The 13,516-nt window shown below is 47.6% G+C and overlaps 1 protein-coding gene across 5 annotated transcripts in view; it reads right to left on the bottom strand.

Annotated features, from left to right (window-relative positions):
• ACSL6 (acyl-CoA synthetase long chain family member 6) overlaps nucleotides 1-13,516 on the bottom strand; it is a 59,997-nt gene that overhangs the window by 13,958 nt on the left and 32,523 nt on the right. For 4 of the 5 annotated variants that reach the window (XM_044228090.1, XM_044228119.1, XM_044228127.1 and 1 more), the window contains 9 exons: nucleotides 13,050-13,123; nucleotides 11,406-11,483; nucleotides 9,650-9,784; nucleotides 9,107-9,241; nucleotides 8,008-8,103; nucleotides 6,936-7,008; nucleotides 4,654-4,742; nucleotides 3,595-3,711; nucleotides 485-628 (listed from right to left, as the gene is read on the bottom strand). In XM_044228090.1, coding sequence (XP_044084025.1) covers nucleotides 485-628; nucleotides 3,595-3,711; nucleotides 4,654-4,742; nucleotides 6,936-7,008; nucleotides 8,008-8,103; nucleotides 9,107-9,241; nucleotides 9,650-9,784; nucleotides 11,406-11,483; nucleotides 13,050-13,123 — 941 coding nt within the window. Of the gene's footprint in view, nucleotides 1-484; nucleotides 629-3,594; nucleotides 3,712-4,653; nucleotides 4,743-6,935; nucleotides 7,009-8,007; nucleotides 8,104-9,106; nucleotides 9,242-9,649; nucleotides 9,785-11,270; nucleotides 11,349-11,405; nucleotides 11,484-13,049; nucleotides 13,124-13,516 lie in introns of all 5 variants that reach the window. The other variant, XM_044228101.1, reaches the window with a different exon arrangement.

The following is a 13,516-nucleotide window of genomic DNA, read 5'->3' as shown; positions in this document are numbered from 1 at the left end:
TCTAATAATTTAATCCTAATTATCTTAACATATTAGCCTACTATAGTAGCCATATATACAGAGAGGGAGAGCTATATTAGCAACAGTACCATTATTTGCTATACTGTATCCATTTATCTGTACACCTCATCTGCATTTTTAAGATTAAAGAGCAGAAGAAACCCTGAATCTGGCTTTAGCATTTTATCTCAATATCCCTCTTGGAAGTAGGTGGAGCCCAAGTTAAAAGCAGTGGGAATGTTCATTACCACTACTTCAAGCAACTTTTTCACCTAATCACAGTTTATCAAACTCTACAAGTGAGATTTCTCCTTCAAAAGGAATTTTCTCTCATAATCTAATATGCAGAATACCAGTGTCTGATTGGAAATGAATGTTTATTACAACAGCCAAATACCAAATACTCAGGAAGTTATTCCCAAATAACTCCAGATTTTTCAGCAGGCCCAGTATGCGTGAGAGGGCTGAAGCACGGGAGACTCACCTTTAAGCTGTCCCCGTGGACATAGATTTGTGCCACAGGCTCACTCCGGATATAGATGTTCTCAATCTTCTCAGGCGCCACATACTCTCCCTGAGCAAGTTTAAATATGTGCTTCTTCCGATCAATAACTTTAAGAGTCCCTGCCTGTGGAGTTGGACAAACTGCTTCAGGAAAAGATAGCATTCTTGAATCAAAACCCCTCACTCATCAGTGCCATAGCCCCTCACCCCTGCCCTGTCCCCCCTGCAAACCCCACTGGATCTGGGCCTCCGCCCGAGGCCTCTGCCATTACACAGCCCCCTTGTGGCTAGAGAGGGCCAACACAAACCACAAACCACGGGTTGATGGCTCTAGAAATCTGCTAAGACACTAAGTGCCCACAGTCCTTTCCCCTCAGCACTTACCCCGCCTCCCACTCCCCACCCTCATGCCCAGCAAACGGGTGTCCTCCTCCTCAGAAGGCCTGCCTACCTTCCCCTCTTACCCAAGCTGCCTCTTTTCTCACCACCATCTTCAAATTCACTCCCTTGAATGATGCTTAGGCCTTTCTGCCCAGCTACTGCCTCTGCTCCCAAAAAGTGGCCTCTCCATCCCTCAGCAAACAGCAGACCTTGGCAGAGGTCCCCGGGGACTCCTCCCTGACAGACCAGATGGTATGCAGAGTCGTCACCTCTCCAGGACCTCGGCAACAGGCAGGCCACCCCTTGAGCAGTGAGTACTTGGGCTCCTGGCCACAGACTTCCCTAACTCCCTCTGACCTTTCTGAGTTTCTCAGGGGAACTGGTATATCTCCTTCCTTTGGTTCAACCCTTGAATGTTGTACTTTCTTCACCTCCACTGACAACATTCCTTGAAATAACCGTCATTTGTTTCTTCATTGGCCACTCCCACAACTCCCTAAGTGTCCAGCCAAACCTCTTCACCGAATTCCAAACCCAGGACCTAACACTCAGGAGGCTTCAGAAACCAGACTGTTGGCCCTGCAGGACACAGTAGGAAGCCCATCATTGTCCTCCTCATGCCTGCCCCTCCCTCCAAGCCCCATACTTTGAGATGGCCTCTCTGTTTGCCTCTCCTAGAACTGCTGGCCATCAGGCTCATTGTCCTCAACCACAAATCCCTCCCACACCCACCTCCTCCACCCATCAAAACCCCTTCCTGACTGGATTTCTGCATATCCTCTGTCCCTCCTCCATCTGTTTAATTGGCCAAAGCAGAGCAAAGTCTCCAGAAAAGAAAAACGAGCAGGCCCTGTTCCATTCAAAACCCAGGCTGCATCTTAGGTGCTTTCTGTACACTGGCTTCTTTGACCCTCATGGTACCCCGAGTGGGGCATTGTCACCTCATTCCACAGATGAGGAAAATGAGGATTAGAGAATTTGGCTGATTTCTCAAAAGTTACACAGCTAGGATACAGGGGAACCAGGATTTGAATTAAGTCTTTCTGGATCAGAAGTTTGTACTTTGTCCTTAATCTACGTAATACTCTTTCAAAAGATTAATAATTAAAAAAAATGGACACCTACAGACCACCTGTTCACTGTCCTAGGCTCCTAGTGTATACGTGGCTCTAGGTCTCCACATGAATTACTTTACTTGCTTCTCCTAACATCCTGCAAGGTGGGTGGTTGCATCCAACTTACTGGGAATCAGTACTAGAATCAGGGTTCTGTGGAATTTCAAGCTTTTACCAACTTTGAGGCCCTCCCTCTTTAAGAAAAATAATATAAAATGAAGTACTGGGGCTTGGACAGTGCCTGTGCAAGTGAGGGGCTCTGAGCCTAAGCTTCCTCAGCGGAGGGAACAATGCAAGCTCTGCCCGCGGGCAGGTCCCGTTGCTTCCCCAGCCTCTCCCCTCCACACCTAGGGGGCCTCAGGGAGAACCGCCTACCTCACATCTCTCGTGTCTCTCTACTTAGCATGTGCTATCACTCCTGCCCTGACCATCCTCTCCACCCTCTCCTCTCTCCTTGGAACAGGACTCACATCCTGAGACTCCCATAGGCGCCTGTCCTCCCCTGCCTCTCCCGTGGCCCTTCACTTATGCCCATCACATTACACACCATCCTGGCATCTCTCTCCTGAGCAGAGTCCCTGGCCCTGGGTACACGCTGTGGGGTGCATCTGTGTCTGCTGTGGGAAAGGGCTTCTCAGGAAAGGATTCAAGGCCAGGGCGAATCAGGTCACCAGCCCACAGAGCCACCAGACGGTTCAGCACCATTCACAGGCCTGAGAAACACTGCATTTTACAGCATCTACCCTAAACCTTAGCAACTTCACAAAGACACAGAGACATTCCTGAGGTGGGCTGTATCAGGCCAGGGGATCTCAGTTCCAGCAACAAAGCCGTTTTCTGGTCATAGTTTTTAATCTAAGCATATCCTGTGTGCCAGGCATTGTGTCAACCGCTTTACAGGTATAACTTCTTTTATTCCTCAAAACCACCATAGAGGTAATCAGTGATATTAGCCCCCATTTTACAAATGACTGAGTGAGGTACAATAACCAGGTTTGGTTAAAAGTCAGGGGCCGCAGCCAAAGAATAGCACATAGCTTTCTTCTTTTACTCCACAAGGAAGTCAACAAGGAGCCCCAGAGAGGGATGAGGCTTTGGGCTTCAATCTCAGAGCAACTGCTGACAGAGCCAAAGGAACTCGGACACCCTTCCACCTGGCTCCAACTTTTTCCACTGCTCAGTGTCACCTCTCAGCCAGGTGCCAATGTCTGTGGGTCCCTAGGCCCTGCCTTTCTCAGACCTCCCAGAGCTATGAGCTTCCAGCCCCTTGTACCCCACTGGTCATATTCCACAGCACTGACAAATCTCAACCTGGAAAGAGATAAAGTAGGGAGTGGTCTCAAACTCCAGCTGTGCCCTCCCATAAAGATCTCTATCACCTTTATCAGAAGGATGGACAGACAAGAAAGCTCTGGGGGCAAGATAAGGAAGAACCTCCTTATCCCCCTCTCCCCCACCCTGCAGTTGTTTCTAAATGGCTAATTATCAGGGAAGATATGGAGAACAATTTTGCCTCAGAAGTGAGGTGGATTATACACCCTCCAACCGTGAGCATGCGGTGGCTGGAAACTTAGGTGGCTGGAAACTTACGCACCGGCAGCCACTTCCCAATGTCCCCAGTGTGCAGCCAGCCATCGCTGTCCAGGGCTTCCTTTGTCCTGTCTGGATCTTTCAAGTAACCTTTGAACACATTTGGTCCTCTCACGCATATCTGTAGGGACAAACACCAGGTTTCTGTCAGCCCACAGCATGAGGAACCCCGATGTGGGGCTGTCAGGAGGCTTATGTAGGAGAATGTATCCTATCCTTCCAGAAATTTGCTGTGGAAACAGCAGGGATGGAGACAGAGTACAGGAATGGCCACCAGCAGACTGAACAGTCTTCTGCTTCTCTCCAACAGTATGTTCTGTCCTGGCCATGTTTCTTCCCTGTCCTGGCCCCCTACCCTACCCTCAGGCCTCCTGCCCTCCCTCCCTTCAGTAAGTGCTGCTTTGTGACACTGAAAGGGGTATCCTCAGATACTGAGGGCTGGCTGATTCCACTGGAGATTTGAGCTCTCTGTGACATGATGGGGTCATCTGCTCCCATAGAGTGAAAAAGTATAGGCCAGCTCTATCCCCCTCTTCTGGTCTAGTTGCAAGGGTACAGCTTCTGCTGGGACACATACATAGAAGCAGGCCATGTCAGTTAGAAGAAAAAAATGGATTTTTTTTTTTTAAGTTTAGGAATTTCATTTTTTGTTTTTTTTTGTTTTAAGATTTATTTATTTTAGAGAGAGAGCATGAGTGGGGGGGTGTGGAGATTGAGAGGTAGAGAGAGAATCTCAAGCAGACACTCTGCTGAGTGCTCAATCCCAGAACCCTGAGAACAAGACCTGAGCCACAATCAGGAGTTGGATGCTTAACTGACTGAGCTACCCAGGTGCTGCAAAAGTTTGGGAATTTCAAGTCTTGATTTAGACCAGCCTGGTCCCAACCTTGGGGGCTGGTTGCTTCATAAGCAAGAGAGGAAATGCTGAATTCAGTAGAGTGAAATTAATCAGTAATTTAAAGTGACTTTACAGGGAGGGTGAAAGGAAAACAATTCCATTGTTTTTCTTTTACTTACTGTATGTGGCATGCAGAGACATAAATGGCTAAGGTCCTAACTTTACCTCTCCCTCTCCTTTGGAGGTCCAATAGTTCAGTTCCTCGACATCGATGAGCTTGATATGATTGCAGGGGAGAGGTGCTCCTACATGCCCTAGAACACCAAAGCAATATGGCATTTGTCAGTGTCTAGATCAATTTCAGCACTGAAGATGCTCTGGGCCACATAAAAATCCCTCCAGTGTTGAAGTGGGGAATTACAGGAGAGCAATATACCTTAAGATGGGCATTTGTCACAGGTAAGCATTGATGATCAAAAAACATTCTGGGGAAAAAATAGGCCAACCTCTGCGGGGCCTTTGTTTTACATCTGATTCTTTAAAAAGCTAAACAGGCACACCTGGCCCAGTACCAACCTGCACAGGGTCTGTAGCGGGCCTCCTACCCACACCAACCATACCATCAGTATTTTTCCAATAGGGCCCATATTAAACATTTCGCCCCATTGTCAGACCCCTGGTTTTGGAACTGTCATCATTACTTTTCCACCAGTCAGCAGACTATTGGTTCATGCGCAAACCATCCAGAAATTTTTTTAAAATTTAGATTTTGATGAGCCCTGAAAGTCTCCATGTCTCACGGACACCCAGGGGACGCTGGTGCTTCTGGTCCACATATTACACTTAGAGTAACAAAGGAATAGAAGACAAGGATGAGAGACTATGGACTCTGAAAAATAGTCTGAGGGGTTTGAAGTGGCGGGGGGGGTGGGAGGTTGGGGTACCAGGTGGTGGGTATTATAGAGGGCACAGTTTGCATGGAGCACTGGGTGTGGTGAAAAAATAATGAATACTGTTTTTTCTGAAAATAAATAAATTGGGAAAAAAAAAAAAAAGAAGACAAGGATGAGATCATTCTTCCCTGAAAAACAAGACTTCAAATGTTCATGCTCATATATACTCCAACTGCACAATTACATGGAAGTCATTTTTCTAGTAATTATGGTTGTTAGCACAATTCCCTGGCAAGGTGGAGGGGGTTTGAGTGGGTGCTGGCCAAGGTCCTGAAAGAAAAGTGCGCCATGTAGATGAAAACAGGTTGCGACAATCTGGTTTCTCTTTTAAAGAGGCTGCCGACTTTTACAATATTGTCTAAAGATATCTATCCTCTTATACTGAATAGCCTTGGCAAGTTTTTGTGGTAAGGATGACTTAAAAAGGCAAAATCTCAAAAATCTTACATAGGAAAATATAGAGGATGCCATTAAGAGGAAAGAGAGTGCCCAGAAGGAAGGGGATCCATGTGAGTGATCAGTAAATATGATGACAGAATAAGAAAAAAGTTACTGATCAAGGGTTTTGGAAGAACAGTCCTTGCAGTAAGTTTTCCAGGGGTAGAGACAGCAAAGAATCTCTACACAAGATAGACTTTATTCACCCAGAGTTTGAAGAGATAAAACTCAGACAAAAATGCTTCTGTCCTTGATGTGGTCAAATATGACTTCAATATGGAACACACCTATCATGTTTCAGCTGACTGCCTCAAGGTGTTCTGAAAAGAGCATGGCACTACTGTGCGTCTCTCTTTTCCATGTGTATCACCCTGAATTTTCTAGTGTGTAGCTGAGTAAACCTGCACTGAAAGAATGGCCCCTGGCTGACATAGGAAGTTGGTATCCTGAAGGATTCTTTTGCTCAGTGTTTTTCAGATTCTTCTGGTGTCTGGTTTAAATTCTGTGGTAGGCAATAAATACAGGGGCTACCTACTGCACCCTCCTTGCTCTGAAAGAGGAGTCTCTTCAGAATGAAGGCATGGAAAGGAGCTGCTTCTTCCGGAGGATGCTGTTGCCTTCTAGACATTAACATCACAGGAGACCCCAGGTCCCAAATGGTCTCAGAAATGGTTTAAGAAATAGTGCTCTGGTCACTATGAACTTGCCCTTCTTTCCTAAATCATACCTAATTCACACCCTGCTTCCTTCATTCTAAAATATTAGGTTCTAACCCACAAAATCCAACATACTGACATTTACTGATATTGTTTACTGATGTTTACTGATAGTTTCACCTGGAACTACAGTCTGTGATCTACCGCTTCTTTATATATATATTACTTCTAGGTATCCATAAAAGAAATGGAAAAAGACAAAACATTATTTGAAAATCACAAAAATATGTAGCAAAGAGAACAATATCCATTGTGCTACAACCCAGACATAACCACCATCAGTGTTTTTCTTCTTTTTCTGTCCCCTTTTTCCTAAATGACCCATAAATTTGTTTTCCATAAAGACGTTTTAGATCAGTGATACCCCATGAATCATTCCCACATCTCCACTCCATCCTACCTGAGGTCCAGTCCCCGGGTGTGGTGAAGGTACACCCAGCTGTACACTCAGTTTGGCCGTAACCTTCATAAACCTTCAAATGAAAAACAAAACCATGTTGTAAGTTACATGTTCCTACAGCTGACTGATTGCCCTTTTCAGCCAGCTAACCTCCCACTGAACATCAGGCTGTTCCATGCTGGGGGCAGTAGGAGGGGAGGTAGGCTACTCCAGGTGAAAACAACAGGTGTAGCTCCTTGGCTTAGAAGAGGAGCTATTTTTATACTGCAGACACTTAGGAGATAAAGTTATACGATTTGGGGTAAAGATTTCTGACCTATTTTCAACTACTGACTTTATTTTTCATTTGGATGATAGGTATGAGAGACAAATACTTTAAAGCCTACTATGCGTTTTACTTTTACTCTGTAAGATATTTTCCCCCCTCAGAGCCCCACATGTTTGCAGGAATAGAGCATGTGAGACAGCCTGCCCTAGGAGTGCCCAGGCCATGCTGGTACAGAACAGGAGGATAGTGAAGGGAGCACTGGCTTCTAAAGTATAAAAACTTAAGCATGGACATTTATGAAACAGTTGTGCCTACTGTACACAAAATACATGAGTCACAGCCTTGCAGATGCAGGAACTTAATAAATATTAACCGAATAGATAAACGAAGGAATGAGTATTTTAAGAGATGACAAAACCTGTTGAATCAAATAACAAAACAGCAGTGGGCTTGCATCGCCCTCTCTAGTGCTCCTTTTGTGAGTGGGGAGATATTTTGCAGAATGGAGAATGCAGAGATGCTGGCACAGGTATGGGATGGGTTCTCTAGCACAACGATGACCCATACAGAGTTTACTGGACCCCTCTTCCCAGAGTGGGTACGCCTAGATGTTGCAGCATGTGACAAGATAATCTTGGCTTTCACTGACTCTCAACCTCTTTCATCCTCAGAGGAGGGAGCCTTTGTCCCACTAAAATCCTGCCCCGAGGATCTTTTTCTCTCCAGTAGAGAGTGCAGTGGGTTTCCTCCTCTGCCCTGACACAGGTCCCATTGACTCTAGGAAAAGCAGTATAAAGGCTGTACCTGGCACCCCAGAGCTGCCCGGAGGAATCCCAGCACCGCTGGGGACGCGGGGGCTGCTCCAGTGACGATCATCCGCACACAACCACCAAGACTGGCCTATGGGAAGAGACAAGAACCTGCCAGAGTTTGTGCTGCCAGAGATGGCATCTAGCCCACGGGGGTCTCATCCAGGGTCACCACTCAACAGTTGGACCCTACCTGGCCATAGGGGAGGGATAAAAGAGACAGCCTAAGGCTGAAGAAGTCCCTTCTCCTTTCAAATGAGTCAATCCAATCAGTTTTGCAACTTGACCCACAATATGGTCAACTTCTCTGTGTCTTTGGAGGTAAGTGTGCTATTCCATACTTTTGGCTTTCCCTTAAAATACACAGCTCTTCCCTCACTCTCCCATCAGTTGCATGCAGCCAAAACAATTACTTAGGACAATTTCTTCCCACTCCCATGGTAATGGCATAGTCTTCTCTCATTTATAAATTGATTCCATGTGCTGTTCTATTTACTCTGCACAGCAGAGGACAACTGGATTCTTTAAGCACTTTGTTTCTGTAAGTTGAGCCAAGAGAGTTTAAATATTAATTGTCTTAGCTAAAAATAGAGTAGTAAAAAAAAAAGTACTGCTACTAATTAGCTACAAATTCCTTGGGTAATGCAGAGCTTGAAAATTTATGTGAGAATACAGAAGTGAGTAATTTATGATCCACTCAGTCTAGGAGAGGTTGAAGGATTAGGAATTAGGAGGGGAAAGGAAGATTCTTGGCCTCATGGCTAGAACCTAGTGCTGCTGGAAAGTCATCATGGCCAAGGCTAAAGGGAGGGGCAAGAGAAACTTAAGGCCACAGGAGCTCCTGATGGAGCTGAGGGCAAAGGCACCCCAATGCTTGTGGAGGCCAAGGGACCTGATGTCCAGGAGTCCTTCTTGCTGGTTGTCTTTTGGCAAATATCACACCACACACCCAAATAATAAAAATGAGTCCTTTAATATTTCTGTGGTAGCTTAAGTTTTGATTTCATGAGCAAATGAGTTATTTATAAAAGATTACAGGCCACTGGAATGAGCTTGTCAAATTCTACTCTAAGGCCACTTGTTCATTTTCTTACCTGAATCTTATTAAAGAAGAGTTCATCCCAGATACTATCATTCCTGATGATTCCGCTCCGGACCTCAGCTTGTTTACGTTTTGCTGCAAACTCCAAGAGCCAGCGCTTTAATGGTGTGTCTGCCTGGCTGAAGATCTGAGGAACAGAAGTTGGAAGACAGCTGTCAGGACTGTGTGTACTACCTCTAGACAGACACCACTGCAGACCGCCCCCCCGCAAAGCCTGACCAACAGAGAAGCCATGCTCCATGTTGCCTCTGCAGGAGATCAGTGGATGTGTGACACCCAGCTAAAGGCTAACCAGCGCCTGGTCACACTGTGGGGACAGAAATTCCTGGAGAAAAAAATCTCCTTAAACAAGGTGTTAGAGAATTGGAAGAAAAGAGGAGAAGGAAGGTGAGAGCAAAGGAATTGAAAAGGGGAGGTGGCATAAGGGAGGACCTGAGGGAGGCAGCATGGCAAGCTCGCCCGGGGCTCCAGACCCTGTCCAGACAAGCAGATACACAGCACCTCAGCCTGGTCAGAGACTCCCTAGGGGACTTACCTTGTCATACATCCGGTTCAGCAATCTAGGAACCACAGGGAAAATGGTGGGGTGCAGAGCCTTCATGTCATCTGAGAGGAGACGGATGTCTCCCTGAAAGAAGCCGACGCGTCCCCCATGGCAGTAGACAACAGACTGGAGGGAGAGGACAGGAAGGGAGGAGTTCCTCAGGGTGGTCAGTCCTGGCTGCAGTCCAAAGCTCTGCCCCACATGGAGAGCACCCATGACCCCCTAACCCAGCTCTGGCTGCTGCCATGAGACACTCAAGAGTATCATATGAGGTGCCCCCCTTCCCATTAAGTCCCACTCAGGCATGGGGTGAAGCAGCAAGAGATGGAGGGGGATCCTGGGCCTTTGGGAGATGGCAGAGCAGCCAGTCTCACTGGTGCCTACTCCCTCATGCTCAACTCCCAAGCCCTGGGCAAGGGCCTTCCTGAGGACTCAGGTCTCTGAGCTGTACTGCACCCTATCAACAGGTCTGCCCCAGGTCTATGGATTTCCCCCAGGGACACCTCAGCAACTCTGGAAAGGTGCATAGTGCCCATGAGTAATGTTGGCTGTGGGTGTTTGGTGTGGGGGACCAAGGCAGGGCAGGGGGACTGGTTGGTTCTTAATAGGTTTAGGAATATGCATGGGGCTTAATACATGCTCCCTTATTTAATGCTTGTTGCAACCCTACAAGTGAGGCAGCATTTATATCTCTATTTTATAGGCGAGGAATGGAAAACTCAGAGAGGTAAAGCCACTTGCTTAGAGTCACAAAACTAATTAATAGTGATGACCTATGGCATTCTAATCCAGATCTGAAAAGCTGGAAAGCATGCCCTAAAATACCAGCTTTCCTCTAAGCAAGATGGGAGAGGCTTAGTAGACACAGCTTAGGAGAGTCTGGGTGGCTCTGCTGGTTAAGCCTCTGCCTTCGGCTCGGGTCATGATCCCAGGTCCTGGGATCGAGCCCCACATCAGACTCCCTGCTCAGCGGTGAGTCTGCTTCTCCCTCTCCCTCTGCCACCCTTGCTTGTGCTTTCTCTCTCCAATAAGTAAATTAATTTAAAAAAACCACAGATTATTCACAAGCTGGTTCCCTGAGTGACGCATGCCTGGAAAATTCTTTGTTCCCACGGTCTTGTGTGGACTCCCCCAACTCCCTCTGTACCCCTGCAAGGTTGTTCTCAGGACTAATCATTATGCTGGTCCCATCTCTGGAGTAAGGGGTCATGGCAGTTTAATTCCCCACCCTTACTGTCTTGTTTTCCTTTCCAGGAGTTCATGAGTTCTGGAAGTTATGATATATAAGTGTCGTGGCCATAGGTGGAGCCACAGTGTACAGAGTGTGAATGCAAAATACTTCTGCAAAGCTATGATCCTCTCTGAGCATGGGCCAACAGCTGGGGCCTCTCTCAGCTGAGGTATAACCACAAATAAGACAAGGCAGGCCTGGGGTAGGCCCTGGAGGCTCCCCAGGAGGGAGAAGTCAGGCAGCCAAAGTCCCCCGACCCCTTGGTAGCTTCTGAGGACAGGGCAGTTTAGTTCTACTTCATGGCACCAGTGACAAAGTGACACTCTGCTAGGGTTCTGGGTTCTGGGCACAGATTGTGCCTCTCTGGAGCCAGGGCCTTACCTGCACCATTCGCTCAAACATGTGTGCTAAAGGCAAATAGGAAATGTGCACATCCGCACAAGTGGGAGCCCACTGACTCTGTAAGAAAACAGAAGGAGCCCAGGCAAGGCCCGGTCAGTCAGGTGGGCGTCTTACCTGGATCACTCTCTCAAACATGTGAGCCAGAGGCAGGAAGGAGATGAGCACATCGTCCTGTCTCGGAAAGATCACTTTCTGCAGGTGACGGGCATGGGAGACAGAAAGGAAAGAAACACTGACAGGAAGACGACGAGAGAGTCATAAAACAATACAGAGAAAATGGTCCTGGAGGGGCAAACAGGAAGAGGGGAAGGAGAATGAGGGACGGAGTGGTAGGGGGAGGGAAAGAGAGAGAGGCAAGATATGAGAGAGAGGGAGAGAGAGAGAGAAACGGTGTGAGAGAGAGAGGAAGATGAAAGGCGCAGGAAGGAGAGAGGGAGAGAAAGACAGGGCAGCGTAGGAGGCGGAGTGTTAGGGCGCAGCCAGTGGGTCTAGGTTATCTGCAGAAGCAAAAAGCCCAGTGAAGCACACATAAACCAGCAGAGTCCAGCTCCGCAGGGAAGTCTCCTCTGGGGCCAGGCCCCCTTCACCATCTCCCTGCGGCACCTGGGCGGGGAGTCCGAGGGGCTTGCCTTGTTGGCACTTTCTAAGTCCTCCTTCCAGAAAAGGGACCCCGGGGGTGCCCTAGCTCTGCACCAGCTGTGGCTGGGGTAGAAGCCCCAGGCAGACAGATGGCTGAACCAGACATTGCATGCCACAGCCTGGGGACAGGGCCTGTAGAGGAGGCTGAGAGGGAGCCCTGATGTGCCCCCCTGCCCCTGACAAGCACATGGGACTGACCACAGTGACAGGGGCTGCACAAAGCCTGTGCTCAGGGGGTGGGCCGGGTCCTTGGGAGCTCTCCTTCGGTGGACTGCCCTGACCCCCACCCTTTCACAGGCCCTTCGTTCCCCGGGGCTGGCTTCTGAACCAGTCTGGACAAGCCCTGGGAACCTGGCTTATGGCTCCTGACGTGGGTCCAGCCACCAACAGTCTCTCACCATTCTACCAAAATCTATCAGTGTCTGGGGGGTATATGCTCCATGCTGCCACGTGGCATGAATGCAGAAGAGAGGTTTTTCTCCGCAGTGGAGAAAAAGCCTGACTTCCGTGAAAAGGAACATTCCTTTCTCCTTGAGGAAACTTGCAGGAAAAACAGATACTCACCACTTGTGGAAAAACATCCTTCTCTTAGTTGGTTATAAAATGCTAACATGCCTTGGTCAGGCCAAGATGTCAAGTTTTTCTTTTTTTTTTTAAACTTTAGATTTACCTTTCCAAGTACAGTCTTACAAATTAGCAGTTGCCGTTATTTCTCAGACTCTAGCAGTCCTTAAACACAAAATGACTGAATTAAACCCTGACCTATGTGAAAGACAAGTTATTAAGGATTACTTTCTAAATAAAGGTACATACAAAACCACACATATTTCAATTTTCACAGTTAAAAATGAAAAACAGGTTTACATGTTTCTCTTTCTGGGATCTTAGCACTCTCAGAAATCAAACTGGCTATTTATCAGGCATGGGTCATTTCAGGGTTTGGGGGCTAAACTGTCTATAAAAATCAGATTGCTCTAAATGACAAGAGAAAATCCTGCCTTTCATAAGAAAGGCAGATTACATCAGGGGGAAAAAAAAGAAAAGAAAACAAACAAAAAAACCTCTAAGGCTTGAGGGTGTCCTCAAGAGACACCTGTGTAGTCAATCTACTTTATTCACCTCTGTCACTTTCAGAAAGCCTGAGAAATCAGCCACCACGTTTCCATGGGTGAGCATCGCACCTTTTGGGTTTCCTAAAAAGAGAAAGCAAAAAGGCAAATCAGCTAGAAGCTTAAGGGCCACTGGGACGGTGACAGTCCCAGACACTCAGCACCCGAGCCTCTGGCCTTCATCTGCAACCACTTCAGAGTCCTAGGCTGATGGGTGCTATGTCGGAGACTCTCACCCTGAGGCTCCCAGCAGCTTGGGACCAGAACACAGGTGACAAAGTCCCACAGGCAGGGTGCCTTAAGGCCTGACTTGTGACCTGTGCCTTCCTCTCTTCTGCCTCCATGGGGGAGCACAAACTGTCATCCCCCAGTCTCCTCACATACACTCAGTACCCTGTACTCCTTTCTGGGCTGAGCGGGTCTCGTCTCCAGAATCCAGCAGCCCACTGCGCTGACAGAGGACATCCTTGCTGCATG

The sequence above is a fragment of the Neovison vison genome, chromosome 1 (assembly GCF_020171115.1).
Source record: "Neovison vison isolate M4711 chromosome 1, ASM_NN_V1, whole genome shotgun sequence".
In the NCBI taxonomy this organism is placed as follows: Eukaryota; Metazoa; Chordata; class Mammalia; order Carnivora; family Mustelidae; genus Neogale; species Neogale vison.
The sequence above is the reverse complement of the archived record's forward strand: the minus strand, read 5'-3'. Positions and strand labels throughout refer to the sequence as shown.